At 40.6% G+C, this 16426-nt stretch overlaps 2 protein-coding genes across 8 annotated transcripts in view; both read left to right on the top strand.

Moving 5' to 3' along the window:
• fam189a1 (family with sequence similarity 189 member A1) overlaps positions 1-16426 on the top strand; it is a 335517-nt gene that overhangs the window by 177630 nt on the left and 141461 nt on the right. The window lies entirely within an intron of this gene.
• Positions 1-16426, top strand: part of tjp1a (tight junction protein 1a) — a 150247-nt gene that overhangs the window by 51059 nt on the left and 82762 nt on the right. For all 7 annotated transcript variants that reach the window (XM_048617234.1, XM_048617233.1, XM_048617232.1 and 4 more), the window contains exons 2-3: positions 12722-12778; positions 16011-16135. In XM_048617234.1, coding sequence (XP_048473191.1) covers positions 12722-12778; positions 16011-16135 — 182 coding nt within the window. The remainder of the gene's footprint in view (positions 1-12721; positions 12779-16010; positions 16136-16426) is intronic.

Here is a 16426-nt window from a genome sequence, read left to right as displayed (position 1 = left end):
GCTCTGGTTTGCTCCCACAGTCCAAAAATGTGCAGGTTAGGTGGATTGGCCATGCTAAATTGCCCATAGTGTCCAGGGATGTGCAGGCAAGGTGTGTTAGCCATGGGAAATGCAGGGTTACAGGGATGGGTTAGGCCTGGGTGGGATGCTCTTCTGAGGGTTGATGTGGCCTCTTTCCACACTGTAGGGATTCTATGATTATAAGACTCACGAGCTGAAGTAGGCTATTAAAGTCTGTTGTGCCATTCAATTAGATCATAGCCGATCTGATAATCTGAAACTCTACTTTCCTGCCTTATCCCCAGATTTCTCAATTCCCATACTCATTAAAAATTCGTCTCTCTGAGCTCTGAATAAACTTCATGACCCAGTGTCAGCAGCCCCATTTGGTAAAGAATTCCACAGATTCACTACCTTCTGAGAAAAAAAATTCCTCCTTTGCTCGGTCACAGATGTACAGCACGGAAATAGGCCCTTCATTCGAACTCCTCCATGCTGACCGGATATCCTAGATAAATCTGGTCCCACCTGCCAGCTTTTGGCCTATGTATCGCTGTAAACCCTTAATTATATACCCATCCAGATGCCTTTTAAATGTTATAATTGTATCGGCCTCCACCACTTCCTCTGGCATTCCATGCATGCACCACCCTCTGCGTGAAGAAGTTGCCCCTTGGGTCCCTTTTAAATCTTTCCCCTTTCACCTTAAACCTATGCCGACTAGTTTTGGAGTCCCCCCACCCTGGGGAAAAGACCTTGTCTCTTTACCCTATCCATGCCCCTCATGATTTTATAAACATCTACAAGGTCACCCCTCAGCCTCTGATGCTCCAGGAAAATAGCCCCAGCCTATTAGCCTCTCCCTGTAGCTCAAACCCTCCAATCCTGGCAACATCATTGTAAATCTTTTCTGAACCCTTTCAAGTTTCACAACATCCTTCCTATGACGGGGTGACCAGAATTGCACACAGCATTCCAAAAGTAGCCAAATCAATGTCCTGTACAACCGTAACATGATCTCCGAACTCATATACTCGATGCACTGACCAATAAAGGCAAGTATACCAAATGCTGCCTTGACTATCCTATCTACCCTCTATTCCGCTTTCAAGGAATTATGAACCTGCACCCCAAGGTCTCTTTGTTCAGCAACACTCCCCGGGGCCTTACCATTAAGTGTATAAGTCTTGCTCTGATTTGCCTTTCCAAAATGCAGCACCTCACACTTTTCTAAATTAAACTACATCTGCCACTCTTTGGTCCAGCAGCTCATCTGATCAAGATCCCGTTGTACTGTGAGGTAACCTTCTTCGCTATCCACTACACCACCAATCTTGATGTCATCTGCAAACTTACTAACCATACCTTCTATGTTCATATCCAAATCATTTATATAAATGACGTAAAGCAGTGGACCCAGCACTGATCCTTGTGGCACACCACTGGCCTCAGGCCTCCAGTCTGAAAAGCAACCCTCCACTGCCACTCTGTCTCCTACCTTCGAGCCAGTTCTGTATCCAAATGGCTAGTTCTCCTTGTATTCCGTGTGATCTAACCTTGCTGACCAGTCTACTGTGAAGAACTTCGTCAAATGCCTTACTGAAGTCCATATAGATCACGTCCACCACTCTGACCTCATCAATCCTCTTCATAACTTCTTCAAAAAACTTAATCAAATTAGTGAGACACAATTTCCCATGTCATATTGACTATCCCTAATCAGTCCTTGACTTTCCAACTACATGTAAATCCTGCCCCTCAGGTTTCCCTCCAACAATTTGTTCACCACCCTTGTGACACCTTGTTCTGTGTTTATGCCCTCTGGTCCTAGATACTCCCACAGAGGGTAAATAACCTTTCCTCATCAACCCTGTCAAGTTGTCTAGCCAGTCACGCACTCATCCCAGGAATGAATGGAAAAAATTATCGTATGTATATTTTGTGTGCTGGTTTAATGCAGCCAATTACTTCACTTTAAATGTCAAAGATCATGTGGCAAGTGGGTGCATTTTTTTAATCCATTTACAGGATATGCACATTACTTGCTAGGCCAGCATTTATTGCCCATTTTTAATTACCTATGAGAAGGCAGTGGTGAGGTGCCTTTTTGAACCATTGGACTCCATTTACTGCAGGTAAACTGATAATACTGTTAGGGAGGGAGTTCCAGGATCTGGACTCGGCGACACTGAAAGAACAGCAATATATTCCCAAATCTGGACACTAAGTACGCTGGAGGGAACTTATAGGTGATGGTGTTCCCATGTATCTGTTGCCTCTCATTCTAGATCACAGTGGTTGTGCATTTGCAGGGGGTGAACGAGGTGTAGACAATTCCTGCAGTGCATCTTGAGGCTGAAACACACTGCTGCTACTGCGAATTGATGGGGGTGGTGTTGTGGGGGGCTGGTAGTGGGGTAGGGAGGGAGGAGATGAATGGCACCACATCCACAAATAATCAGGTGGGCTGCTTTGTCCTAGCTAATGTCAACCACCTTGTGTTGTTGGAGTGGCAGTCATTCAGGGAAGTGGGGAGTGTTCCTTCACATACCTGACTTGTGCCGACTAGATGGTGGGTAGGCTTTAGGGAGTCAGGTGGTGAGTTACTTGCTGCAAAATTCCTAGCTTCTGACTTGCTCTTGTAGTCACAGTAATGGTTAATTTGATTTTGGTTTCTGGTCAATGATTACCCCTTTATCAACATCCTGGGGATTTTGAGTGATTGTAATGCCATTGAATGTTAAGGGGAGATGATTAGATTCTCTCTTGTTGGAGGTGGTTATGGCCTGGAGCAAACATGATGCAAATGTTAGTTGCTGCTGGTCAGCCTGAACCTGGATATTGTTCAGGAAAAAACAAAAATTGCCCAAGAAGGTCACTGGGCCCGAAACATTAGTTCTGCTTTCTCTTGACAGATACTGCCTGATCTGTTGAGTTTTTCCAGCAATTGTTGTTTTTGTTTCTGACTTTCAACATCTACTCTTTGGTTTTTCTGAATATTGTCCCAAGTGTTTGTATGTTCAGACGTGGGCTGATCAAGTATCTGAGGAGTTGTCAATGGTGCTGTTTAAGACGCTATATTGCTGCAGAGATGGGAATGAGATTAACTGGACATAGATTCTTGATAGAACCACGTGTATATTTTGGTCGCTGTTGAGAAAAGTGGCTAAAACATACTTCGTTCCATCTGTGTTATTTGTCTTGATTTCTTTGCTTGAGTTTTTAAAATTAGTTCAGTCATATAATTCTGAATGCCCTTTATGTTTGAAATGGTGTGATCGTTACTTATAGTATTGTAGCCTTTTGGATGCAGAGCTATTGGGCAGTTACGTATTCCCTTCAAGACTTAGTTTCTGATGGTTACGCTTTCACAGTAGCTTGATGTAGTTTTGATATTTCTTTGGCATTACTGCAAGTGTGTAAGCGGGAAGAATACAGAAGGGCTTGGACATGCCACGAGAGTTGGCAAAGAAGTGGCAGATGAAATGCAATGTTGGAAAGTGTGAGGTTGTGCACTTGGGTAGGAAGAAGAGGTGTGGACTGTTTTCTAAATGGGGAAAAGCTTTGGAAATCTGAAGCACAAAGGGACTTGGTATCCTCGTTCAGGATTCTCTTAAGGTTAACATACAGGTTTAGTTGGCAGTTAAGAAGGCAAATGCATTTTCGCATTCATTTCAAGAGGGCTAGAATACAAAAGCAGAAATATACTGCTGAGGCTGTATAAGGCTGTGGTCAAACCTCATTTGGAATATTGAGAGTAGTTTTGGGTCCCGTATGTAAGGAAGGATGTGCTGGCATTGGAGGGAGTCCAGAGAAGATTTACAAGAATGATCCCGGAAATGAAGGACTTGTCTTAAGTGGTTGAGAACTGTGGGTCTCCACTCAGTTTAGGAGACCGGAAGATCTCATTGAAACCTAAAGGCTACTGAGGGACCTAGATAGGGTGGGCATATAAAAGACGTTTCCAATAGTAAGAGGGACGAGAACCCATGGGCACAACCTCAATGAAGAGGTGACCCTTTTTGACCGGAGATGAGGAAAAGTTTCTGCAGCCAGAGAGTGGTGAACCAGTGGAACTCATTGCCACAGAGAATTATCGAATCCCTACAATGTGGAAAGAGGCCGTTCAGCCAGTTAGGTCTGCACGGACCCTCTGAAGGCCATCCCATTCAAACTCCACCCACCACCTATCCCCATAACTCCACATTTGCCATGGCTAAACCACCTAGCCTGCACATCCCAGGACACTATGGAGCAATTCAGCATGGCCAGTCCACCTAAATTGCAGATCTTCGGACTGTGGGACGAAACTGGAGAACCTGGTGGAAACCCACTTAGACATGGGGGCAACGTGCAAATTCCACACACGGTCACCCAAGGCTGAAATGGAACCCAGGTCCCTGGCACTGTGAGGCAGCAGTGCTAACCATTTGAGCTACCGTGCCATCTCGGGCTGTGGAGACCAAGTCCTTGAGTATATTTAAGAGGGAGTCTTGATCGGCAAAGGGGTCAAGGGTTACAGGGAGAAACACACCATCCGTATCAAATGACAGAGCAGACTCTGCCAAGTGACCCAATGGTGCTTCTATGTCTTATGATCTTCTTGAACTCCTAGCTACACTGCAAAATTTGTTTTTCTTCTGTATCTAAGACATTGATCTGAATTCCTTTGCAAATATGTTGGACCTTTTTAGTGAGATTTTCAAATTAGTTTTTAATCTTGCATTATTTGCAATGAGTGCAAATGGAAAGAATCTCTTATAAAATTGTGATGTTCAAAAACATGAAATGGAGTCCAGTTAGAATGGAATTTTACTGAGTGTTTTTATGACTACAGTCTGGAATCGAACACAGATTCAGTTGTTTAGGAAGCTTAACTTTGTTGACTTGCTCTCCTGAGTGATGTCTTGAAATTAGTAGTAATTATTTTAAAATCCTGTTTATGCAGCATGCACTATAATTGGCCTCTAAATGCCCCAGGATGCTGAGTGCTAGTGTATATCTGTGATGTTTACAATTTTAAATCTCCATGCATTAATCTGTCTGACTCCACTGATCCGTTACATTGATTTTAGTGAGTCACATGAGCCATTCACAAACATAAGAAAAGGAGTCTGTCAGCAACATTTGGTGCTGCCTGAGTGGGTGTGTCACGATTAAATCAAATCCTGGGGCTTCTAAATACCAAATCAAAAAGTTAAATTGGAGTAAAAGTATGCAGTGTTGACCTTGACCTGTATCGTACAGTCATCACATTACTCAAGAACAAAAAAAGCAGTAAATCCTTCATAAATATTTTATAAAATATCTTGTACGGTTTGGTCTACTATGTTTTCCTACCTTTGGTTAAGTGAAGATGTGGCAGTGATTTTCTCATCTCTTGGGCTATTGACGAAGTAATTCTAAATTGGGCCCTCCCTAGAAAAGAATATGGAAGAGCTAGCCCCCTGAAGCATCTCTGCAAATGGGTTTGTGGAGTGGTTAGCTGGACTGCAGCTGTCTCAGAAAAGGTAGAAATCAAGAGATAGAAGTTTGAAAATCTGTCTAAAGTGGATTTTTATTTCTGTAAGATAATAAATCTTGAGACACTCCCTCGCCCAGAGTGTGGAATTCTTGGCCACAAAAAGAGGTTGAGGCCAAAATTGAATGTTTTCAAGAAATTAGGTAAGTTCTTATGGCTAAAGGGATTAAAGGGTGTGGAGTGAAAGTGGGAACAGAGTGCTGAGTTGGATGATCAGTTATGATTGTGTTGAATGGTAGAGCAGACTTGAAGGGCCAGTTGGCCTCTTGCTCCTATTTTCTACTTTTACTGTTTGAGACTGTTACTTGGGCAGTGTTTATCTAGCATCTATCAACTGGATCCAAGCTTGTAGGTAAATTAGGAGTCACGACACAGTTTTTCCTTGACAGTTTATTGACTTGTTCGTAGTTTCACGTTTATCCTGCTCTCTCTGTCTGCCTCTCTTGCTCCCCCTCTCTCTCTTCTCCCCTGCTTTTTAATGGCCCAGTTGTATATGTACATACAATATTTTATAGATATAAAATAGATATATTTGTGTATATGCTGACAATTGTTCAATGAACACCACCCATTTTCCTTTTAACCTTAACTGTTGATATTAACACTTGTCAACTGTGTACCACATTCATTTGACATTAGCAGCCTTTACAGTTCTGTACCTAAAGGTTTTAGTGAAGTGCATTAAGTATATGGAATATGCTTGCTCATCAGTCAAGAGCTATTGCAGCTTTGGTAAAGAGCATTGCAAAAAATAACTGTCTTTGATTCAGTACAGATGAGTTGGTGTCATGCTAGGGGAATGTAACAAATACTGATAAAATATTCTCTTCCAAAGAATGTAAAATGATGCAGAGTTGATCTTGAAATAAGTTAAAATCCAAGGTTAAGATCTCTGAGCATTCTAGATAGTGACATTGAAACCTCTTAGTAGAGTTGCTTTCTTCTTCCTGTGGCAGGTTTTGGTGAAAATTTTCAGAAGTAGAATCTTTAAGCGGTTGACTTGTTTAAAATGGGAAAATGATAGCTATAATAGGTGATATTTTATTATTTTGCCATATTTATGTTGGGCATATTTGCAATGGTAGACATTTAATTAAATAGTCATGACTCTTCAAAGATATATCCCAGTGAAGGAGGAGGATTCTAGGAAGTAGATAAACTGACAGTGGTTAACCAGGGAAGTTAAGGATAGTATCAAATTGAAAAAAGGGGAGGCAGTGGATGTAATATATTTGGATTTTCAGAAGATCTTTGATAAGATACCACACAAGGTTGTATCATGTATGAGCCCCACGGTGTTGAAGGTAGTATGTTAGCATAGGTAGAGGATTGGCTAACCAACAGAGGACAGAGTTGGGATAAGCAGGGCATTTTCAAGATGGTGACCTCTAACTAATAGTGAATGAATCAGTTAAGGAAAGTGAGTATGCAATCACTAAGTTTGCAGCTGACAGAAAAGTAGGTGAGAGGGCAGTTGGTGAGGATGAGCTAAGGCGTCTGCAGAGAGCTATGGACAGGTTAAGTGAATATGATCTTAGCAAATGGAATGGAATGTAGAGAAATGAGAGGTTATGCACTTTGTCAGGAAGAGCAGAGGAGCTGAATATTAAGTGGAGAAAGACTATAGAAAGCTACAGCACAGAGGGATTGGAAGACTTTCGTGTATGAATCACACATAGCTAGCAGCCAAGTTCATCTGGTAATAGGGAAGGCAAATAGAATGTTGGCGTTTTTGTCAAAGGGAATTGTGTATAATAGTCCAGAGGCTTTGCCCAAATGATACAAGGCACTAGGCAGACCACAGCAAGAATACTGTGAATTGTTTTGAGACCTTCATTTAAGGACAAATATGGTGGCATTGGCAGAGGTTCAGAGGTTTCACCAGGCTGATGCAGGGTATGAAGGGACTGTCTTATAGAGAGAGGTTGAATAGGGTCTGCACTCATTGGAACTTATAAGAATGAGAGATGACCTTACTGAAGCAAGATTCTTACGGTGCTTGACAGGGTAGATGTGGAGAGCTTGTTTCTTCTTTTGGGAGAGTTTAGGACCAGAGGACATCATCTCAAAATAAGGGATTGCTGGTTAAGACAAAAACGAGGAGGACTTTGTTCTGAGAGTAGTGAATCTGTGGAATTCTTTACCACATAAGACTGTTGAGGCTAGGCCATTAAGTGTATTCAAGGCTGAGGTAGACCAATTTTTTTCAATCGATAATGGAATTGAGGGTAATGATGAAAAGGCAGGAAAGTGGAGTTGAGGGTCATCAAGTAATTAGATCTCATTGAATGGTAGAGCACGCTCTGGGCTGAATGACCTTATGCTGCTCCCATATCTTATGATTTTTAAGTGAATGTTCTGTCACCAGGTTTGCAGATGACATGAGTCTACAGAGAGATATAGGTTAGTTAGTTCAGTGGGCAAAATCTTAGAAGATGGAGTACAATGTCAAAAAACATGAAGTTGTGCACTTCGGCAGGAGTAATAAAGGAGTTGAATTTTTTTAAATGGAGGAAAGATGAAAGAAAACTGTGGCACAGAGGGATGGACATCCTTGATCATGAAATGGGAACAGGAGTAGGACATTCGACTCCTCCAGCTTGCTCTGCATTCGGTCGGACTGTGGCTGATCTGACATTGCTGACGTCCAATTTTTTGTGCTTTCCCTGTAACCCTTGATTTCCCCAGCTGATCAATAACCTAGCTCTCTCGGCCTTAAATACATGCAAGGACTCTGTCCCCACTGACTCCTGCGGAAAGGAGTCCCAAAGGTTCTCAACCCTCTGAGAAGAAATTCCTCCTCCTTTATTCTGAGAAAGTAGAGCTGAAGATTATCAGATCAGTCAAGATCTCACTGAATCGCTAAGAGCACTTGATAGAGCGAAGAGCGTAATTCTATGCCTTACGGTAAAAAGATAGTTGGAAAATTTGTGTAGGTGTGACCCCAGAAAAAATGTGTGGTTAAAGGTCACTAGTGTGGGGTGCAGTAACACACTAAGGAATTACTGTAAAGTTTGTAAATTTTGTCTTGGTGGTGGATAGAGCTAACGTTGATCAGTGAATGCTGTGCTGGAGCATTAGCCATTTAGCTTCTCTGTACTCTGATTAGAACCTAAAAAGTAAATAGGACCATATATTTATAATAATACAAGACTTGAATTTTTTAAAGTCTGAACAGGCCTAGATTTGGTAAGGGTTTCCCCCTTTCTCACCCGTGGGAAAAGCTAGTATTTGTGACATTTTTAGCCAAATATAATTGTAGCTTGCAGGAATGTAGCTGCACTGTCTTCCTCAGCAGTAGAACACAGACACCAAGAGATTAATCCTAGATCCTTCTCTTGATAAATGTAGCAAGTATTTTATCAAGGCCTTCTGAGCTGTGTAACACACTTGATTGAAATGCAAATGATGGGGACAATTTCAGGTGATTAAGAGCCATTGATTTAAGTAAATATTGGAACCAGTAAATATAGCACTTAGAAGTTCACTGAAGACAGAAGTATCTAATTTTGGCTTGGTGTCTGCAATAGAAGATTTATGCATGAACATTTTTACTGCATGCAGATTTAATTGTATTAATTTTGAACCCTGTATACAAAGGGCTCCCTGCTTTTAAAAATTGCTTTGGTTACGTTTCACATTCGTGGCACTGGATAAATGCAAGTTACTGTTTGCTGTGAATAAATATAGACTGACAGACTGCAGTGCTAAGCCATACAGACCAGGAATGTCTGAATTTAGTTGTGTGGTCTATGCTGAGCTGGCTGATGTTGACTACAGCAGCAGGGAGGGAGTTGCAATTTGCTTCTTCACCTCAGGGAGAGAAATCAGCAAATTTTCCAATCATCAGTGCTGTGCAGCAATTGCTCCTAGAAGGACTTAATTGCATTTATGTGATATTTTTTAATACTCCAGGCGATTTAAAGATTGGAGGGAGTAATAGAATTGCAAACATGAACGCCTGTAGTCTTCAATTAGAAGATAATTAAGGCTGATTTAAGACTTAATGTTGGTCAAACACAATCACATTTGTGCTGTGAGATTGAGGGGAATGATTGGAAGGTAAATTTGGGTGTCATCAACCTTCATATAGATACTGACTGTGTGCCTGTGAATAGCTAGAAGCAACCTGTAAATTAGTGACCAAAGAAGAGGTGGGGGAAGGGAATGGACTCCACACATTGGGAAGCAGCAAAGGGAACTCTGGGGAGGCAGGGGTAATAGTACTGAGTGTTGGGGAAGAAAATGGACTCCGGGTGTTGAAGAGGTGGGGGAATGGACTCTGGCTGTTGGGGAGGTTGAGGGAAGGAATGGACTTGGATGTTCTGTGATGTTAGGGAATGGAGGACGGTGGCGTGCTGGTGGAATGGAGTACAACCTCTGCATTTTCAATAGAAAATTGCTTTGGTGTTGGGAGGAGTGTACAGACTGCAGGTAGTGGGGTAACAGTCTCCGTGTTGAAAAAGAGTGGTAGTGGGGGTGTGGAGGAGCAGAATGGTCACAGGTGTTTGGTGTCAGAGACCAGACACATTTCAGATGTTGGACTGGGATTTAAAGACTCTAGATGTTGGATTAGCCGATGGACAGACTGCAGCTGCTGGGAAGGAAGTGACTGTTTGGGGTGTGGGGAGGAGGTGAGAGTTGTGTGTAGATGGACCCAGGGTATTGGGATGGGGCTAATGAACACAGTATTGTGAGAGAGTGATGGTAGCTTTTGGGACTAGACATACTCTGGCTTTTATCTGTCAACTGTTTGGAGATGTTATTGCAACCTCTGGAGCAGATGGGACCTAAACCCAGGGGTAGGGACCCAACCACTGCATTGCAAGAATCCTTGGACTTTGTCTTTTAGTTTTGGGGGCAGGCATTTGCCACGTTTTAGCTTTGTGGGGGTGTGTGTAGGCTCCATATGTTGGGTTTGGAGGAAAATAAAATCTGCATCTGCATCTGAATTTGAATAATGCTGAACAAGTTGAGCTGAAAAAAAATCAAGAAACAGAGCAACTATTTGAAGACTAGCATCGTGATTAAACACCACAAAACCATAATGAGCATTGATTTAGATGGGGTAGCAATTCCTAGATGTGGGAAAAAGGAACTAGGTCTGAATGTGTTAGGCCTTTGGAAGTGGAAAGTTACAACCATCCTCTTAAGCACTAGTCTCTAAACAAAGGTTCTTGTGACCCTACCTCTGAACTAGGAGATTTGGGTTTAAGTTCCACCAGTTCCTGAGCTGTGTCCTAACTTCTCTGAACAGGTTGATTCTACATTATCACAAATAGCACAAAATAAAAAGACACAGTCCTTACGTGGGATTACAGCATTATTATTCTGTTCTTTTACACTTCATCTTTTAAAATCCTGGTTAGATTTTAAATGAATTAAGATTTCTCTTGACTGGTTTCTTTTATTACTGTTGGTCTTAGACTCTTCACTTCCATTTGGGGCAGTTTTCCATATTTGAGTGCTGTGTTTGATATGTGTGATCCACGGGAGATTCTGTTCAGCATACACTTGTTCTTGCTTAAATGTGCAAAATATTTGGTTAAATTAATGTTGAGGTAAAGCATTAATGTTCACTTGCAATCATTTTGGAAAGCTAAGTGTAGCTATGATTGTGGAAATAAAGAATTTTCAAGTATATTAAAATACGTGTTGTCTACTTGTTCTAATTGTTGTTGGCTGTTCATCACATCACTAAACCTAGCTCTAATAAAGACATGCCTGATTGAGAGAGATCACATCAAGTGGTGCTGTTGAGATGCTTTCATTCACTTGTTCTCGTGGCTTAAAAGTACAGCTTGTCCAAACTGACTGGCCTGACATACGTTGTGCCCGTGCCAGATCGTGTGCCTGTTGCTCCTGCCTTACATATATCAGTAACTTTTAAAACACTATCAAATGATTACTGCTTAGTACTGTTAGTTCTGGAACAAATCTGTATATTGGAATATGCAATCCCACACCACCGTTGTTTGAACATAGCCTTGTTCTGTATTGATTAAAGACTGGAGATACTCTTTGGTAGTCTTTTTGTGAATTTAGAAAACTCCTACAAATTGGTCTCTTAATTAAGATTAAGCCACTTTGCAGCTTGCAGGAAGTCATGAAGCTGAGAGTTTAAAAAAGAAGCATATCAAATAAGTATTACATTTGATTTTGATGCAAATGTTTGGTATATTTAGTTTTTAATATCTCATTATTGGGTTGTTGTAACTTTCTTGATTAACTAAATTGTTTATTTCTCGGAGTTCTGGACTACATGGCTTCATAAAATTTTTTGTTTTTCCTTTGTCAGTCACTGTACCAACCACAAATTTATAATATGCATGAGAACATCATCTTTATTGCTTTCCTGTCTATTCTATCAAGGGTGAACCTGGATTGAGGTTTTACACAACCTTTTGATATCACAAAATGCACTTCAATCAAATGTTGTTGCTTTTATAATTCAGGGCATGATTGTGAGACATGATCCAGCCAAATCTGGAGATGAAAGTTTAATCAGTTGTGAATCATTTGTGTTTACATCTGGGCTTCCTTGAACTTCAGGGACTGATTAGTTCAACCCTGTCAACGAATGATCAATATGGATCAGGGTTTTACTGGAACCACAGGCATTCAAGATAGAGATGATGGAATTGAGTGAGCAGTTTAACTAATGCAGAAGTATTGTTTTGAGTAGAAAGTTAGAGATTGAGAATGTACGGTTTAAAATGTTTTGGTCGGTGACTTGGGAAAGGTTTTTATTTGGATGCAAAAGGTATTTGAAGGTATTTGATGAGTTTGAGGCACTTATCAGAAATTATTGAACACTGCAAGTTTCTACGTGTTATCTTGTGGTTTTGGCATTTTATAAATACTTGGTCACTGGAAGCAGAAAATCTGACTCATGCAATTTGTTGAAAAATTGCAAAGTTGTAAGTATTGAGATTTACATGCTTTGCTTCTGTTAATATGAACTAGTGTTATGGATCTGGACTGATATCCATTTCCAGTTGTGTGGTGTTTTGTTCTCAAAACTCATTATCATGTTGAAGCATTTTTTTGCAAAGCCTGTAAGCATGATTTTTTTTTTGGATTTTTGTAATTGCTTGAATTCTGCAGTTAATGTAAATTTTGTTCCAATGAGTTCTAAGTTGTCATTTCATATAGAAAGCAATCTCTGCTTTCTAAATTTATTTGTACTTTTTCTTGCAGAATACAGTTATGGAGGAAACGGTGATCTGGGAACAGCAGACAGTTACACTTCACAGGGTGAGTCACCAGCTACATTTAACTATGCTGTGAACTTCAGGCTATTAACTGTTCAATGTACAATAATTCTGGGCCTGATGGCAGGAAATGGCAGAAGGAAACTTTTCTTTTTCCATAATTTCTTGAACCTGATAGATGTGGTTCCAACTGATAGACTTCTGACAGAAATCTGTATGCATCAAATAAAGGATGCTACCCCATTAACTCAGTTGGCAAAGAAAATCTGTAACTGAACTTTTGGCAAAAAAAATCAGGATACTTGATGGGCTAAAGGGTGATTTTTAAAAAGAAACCTTATCAGTAAATAGCATACTTGTGACTCATCATCATGGCCTTTGTTTTGAATGATTTATTCAGAATCTATGATTTGTCTTGTATGTCATTTTTCCTTTATTAACTGCAATATTATAGAGTCATCCCGCATGGAAACAGACCCTTTGATCCAACCAGGCCATGCCGAACAAAATTCCAAAATAAACTTGTCCCATCTCCCTGTGCTTGGCCCAAATCCCTCCAAGCATTTTTTATTCATGTACTTAGATGTCTTTTAAACATTGTAACTGTACCTGCATCCACTACTTCCTCTGGAAGCTCATTGTGTACACAAACCACCCTTCAAGCCTTTTATTTTAAAGCTTTTTCCTCTCACCTTAAAAATGTACCCCCTAGTCTTAATCCTCAACCCTAGGGAAAAGCCACCACCACCCATCTTATCTCTACCTGTCATTATTTGATGAAACCTCTATAAGGTCAGTCTCGATCTCTTATGCTCCAGTGGAAAATAGTCCCAGCTTATCAGCCCCTCCCTATAACTCAAACCCTCTATTTCTGGCAACATCCTGGTAAATCTCTCTGAACCCTCTCCACCTCAATTTCCTTCCTATAATGAGGAGACCAGAACTGGACACAGTACTCCAGAAGAGGCCTTGCCAATGTCCTATAAACCCTTAACATGAACGTCCCAACTCCTATACTCCAAGGTCTGAACGATAAAGGCAAGCATGCTAAATGCCATCTTAACCACTCTATCTATATATGATGCAAACATTAAAGAAATACGTACCTGCACCCTAGGTCCCTCTGTTCTGCAACATTGCCCAGGGCCCTACTTTTAATTGTATACGTCTTGCCTTTGTTTGTATTAGCAAGATGCACTAACTCCCATTTATCCAAATCGAACTCCATCTGCCACTCTTCAGCCCATTGACCCAATTGATCAAGATCTCTTTGTAATCTTAGATAACCACCTTCACTGTTCACTAGACCACCAATCTTAGTGTCATCCACCAACTTACTAACTACTAACTATATTCTCATCCTAATCATTTATATATAAATGACAAACTAAAGTGGGTCCACCACCGATCCCTGTGGAAATTAATAATTTAAAATGTGAACCAGGTGCAAAGATCTTGGGCTAGTTTTGATAAGACTGAGTATTGATTATTTTGAGATCTCCATTGAATTTGATTATTTTGTAGTGATGCCATTACATGGTATGGTGGGGATTTGAAGGTAGATTAATGGGAGGAAGGGTATTCAGCTGGACTTGTAAACTGTTGTGTTGTAATTCTTTGTTTAGAATAACGGCTTTGAAAACCTGTTTTGCTGACTGGTTAGTATGTTTTAACTGGATGATTAGGGTTGCCATATTTGATCCTCCCGCCAGAAGCTGAAATTGTATTCTCTACAGAAACTTCAGTAACGAGTGGGTGAGATTTTTATCCTTCAATGATCTGGCTAAACACAGTGGTTAGCATTGTAGCTTTCGCTTACTGAAGTAAGTCTTTGCTGCTAATTACTTGCAGTCTGCTCAAGAAGAGCTTGCCCTAATTTGGACAAGGAGATGCTGTGAACTCTGAATTAGCCCCACTTCATACATCTAGAAATGTGTTCCTATGTGTTCAAAGGGAGAGCTGGAACTAGAGGATAACTGATAATAATGTACCGTATCCTGTTATACACCCTTGATAAGCCACATTTTTGTACTTCTCCTATTTTAACAGGAGATCTGCCTTCATATTCCCACTCTTGGGCCAACTGGAATAGCTTCGGTTGTCATTTCAAGCCTGAAATATTGTTTTAAACAAATTTTGCCAGTCACACTCTGCATGTTGTTAACTTAGACTGAGTATTTGGTGTTTTTGTCATGCTTGACTTAAGTGAATTAATTTGATTTTGCTGACTTCTCGACCTACTTCAACAGCTTTTGGTTTTCCAAGTGTATCACTTCAGTTGTTTCTCATCAGAGCATCAGGTTTGAAATGGTTTTTGGTCCATTTACCTCTGGATGCATGTCCAGTGGACTAAATTACAGCTCTAACCATTTTGCTTTAACTGCAGGTAATGAAATTTGCTTGAAAGATCAAACCGCCTTGGACAGCAGTTGTTAGTCACTCCTGTTTCTGTAGACCTGTAATAACACAATAAAAAGCTGGAAGATGGTTCTTGAACCTGGTTGAAGTTGTTATAGGACATGGTAACCAACTGTGTGAATCTTGTTTCCATTGTGTCGTGATGGAACCATTGACATCCCCTGCTACTTCTGCCTGTGTCTCACAGCAGATCAGCATGAAAACAAAAGGCGTTGAGAGAAACCAAAGCTCAGATACTGTACTGTAGTCTTCAAAGTGCACGAGCACAGTTGTAAAAGCATCTTGTCATCCAATGCTTAATCTCCCTCGCCCACCTTGAATGACCTGTCAGACAATATCTTTTGATGCTAATTAATCTGCTTGAGTATTTGAGTAATATAATTACTACAGATAACAAATAGTCAAAAAGTGAAGCAGATGGAATTGGACACAGTATTTGGAAATGTGATCATGAAGGAACAAAATCACTTGGAAAAGGGGATAGTAATGCTGTTGCCCTTCATTCATTGACCTGGTTTCGTGTTTCTCGTATTGTGGCACATCTGAGGCAACATTATTAGGTGTTAACCATTGCATCAACAATGTAATTACTGGATTAAACCAAAGAACTGCAGATGCTGAAGATCTGAAACATTATAGAAATTGCTGGGCAAACTCAGCAGGCTTAGTAGTATCAATGGAGAGAAAGCAGAGTTAACGTTTCAAGTCTAGTAGCCTTCTTCAAAACAGAACCACATCTCCATAGAGGCTGATAGACCTGAGTTTTCTTCAGCAATTTCTGTTTTTGTGTTTAGGTAATTATTGGAAATTGACAGTTGCATGTCATAATGTTGTTTGCCCCTTCCATTGAACTTTAGGCTCCTGGATTTGGGTTTGGAATTGCCATATCCGGAGGAAAAGATAATCCACATTTTCAGAGCGGGGAAACTTCAATTGTAATTTCCGATGTTTTGAAAGGAGGCCCTGCTGAAGGATTGCTGCAGTGAGTACAGATGACCACATTATTTCTTTTTGCTTACCACCTGATGAACTTGTGATGCTGCCCTTATTGTTAGCAAGTAATGCTAAATATTAAATGTATCAATATGCTATTGATTGTGTTCTCAAGAAGGGTCACTGAACTCAAACATTAACTTTACTTTCTCTCCACCGATGCTGCCAGACCTGCTGAATTTCTCCAGCAATTTCTGCTTTTGTTTCACTACTGACTGTATTTTCTTAATTTGTAATCTATCAGTTGCCTTTCACTAATCCAAGGCTGCTTGACTGTAAG

Source organism: Rhincodon typus, chromosome 36 (genome assembly GCF_021869965.1).
Source record: "Rhincodon typus isolate 14 chromosome 36, sRhiTyp1.1, whole genome shotgun sequence".
Lineage (NCBI taxonomy): Eukaryota > Metazoa > Chordata > Chondrichthyes > Orectolobiformes > Rhincodontidae > Rhincodon > Rhincodon typus.
This window is presented reverse-complemented; position numbering and strand designations above follow the sequence as displayed.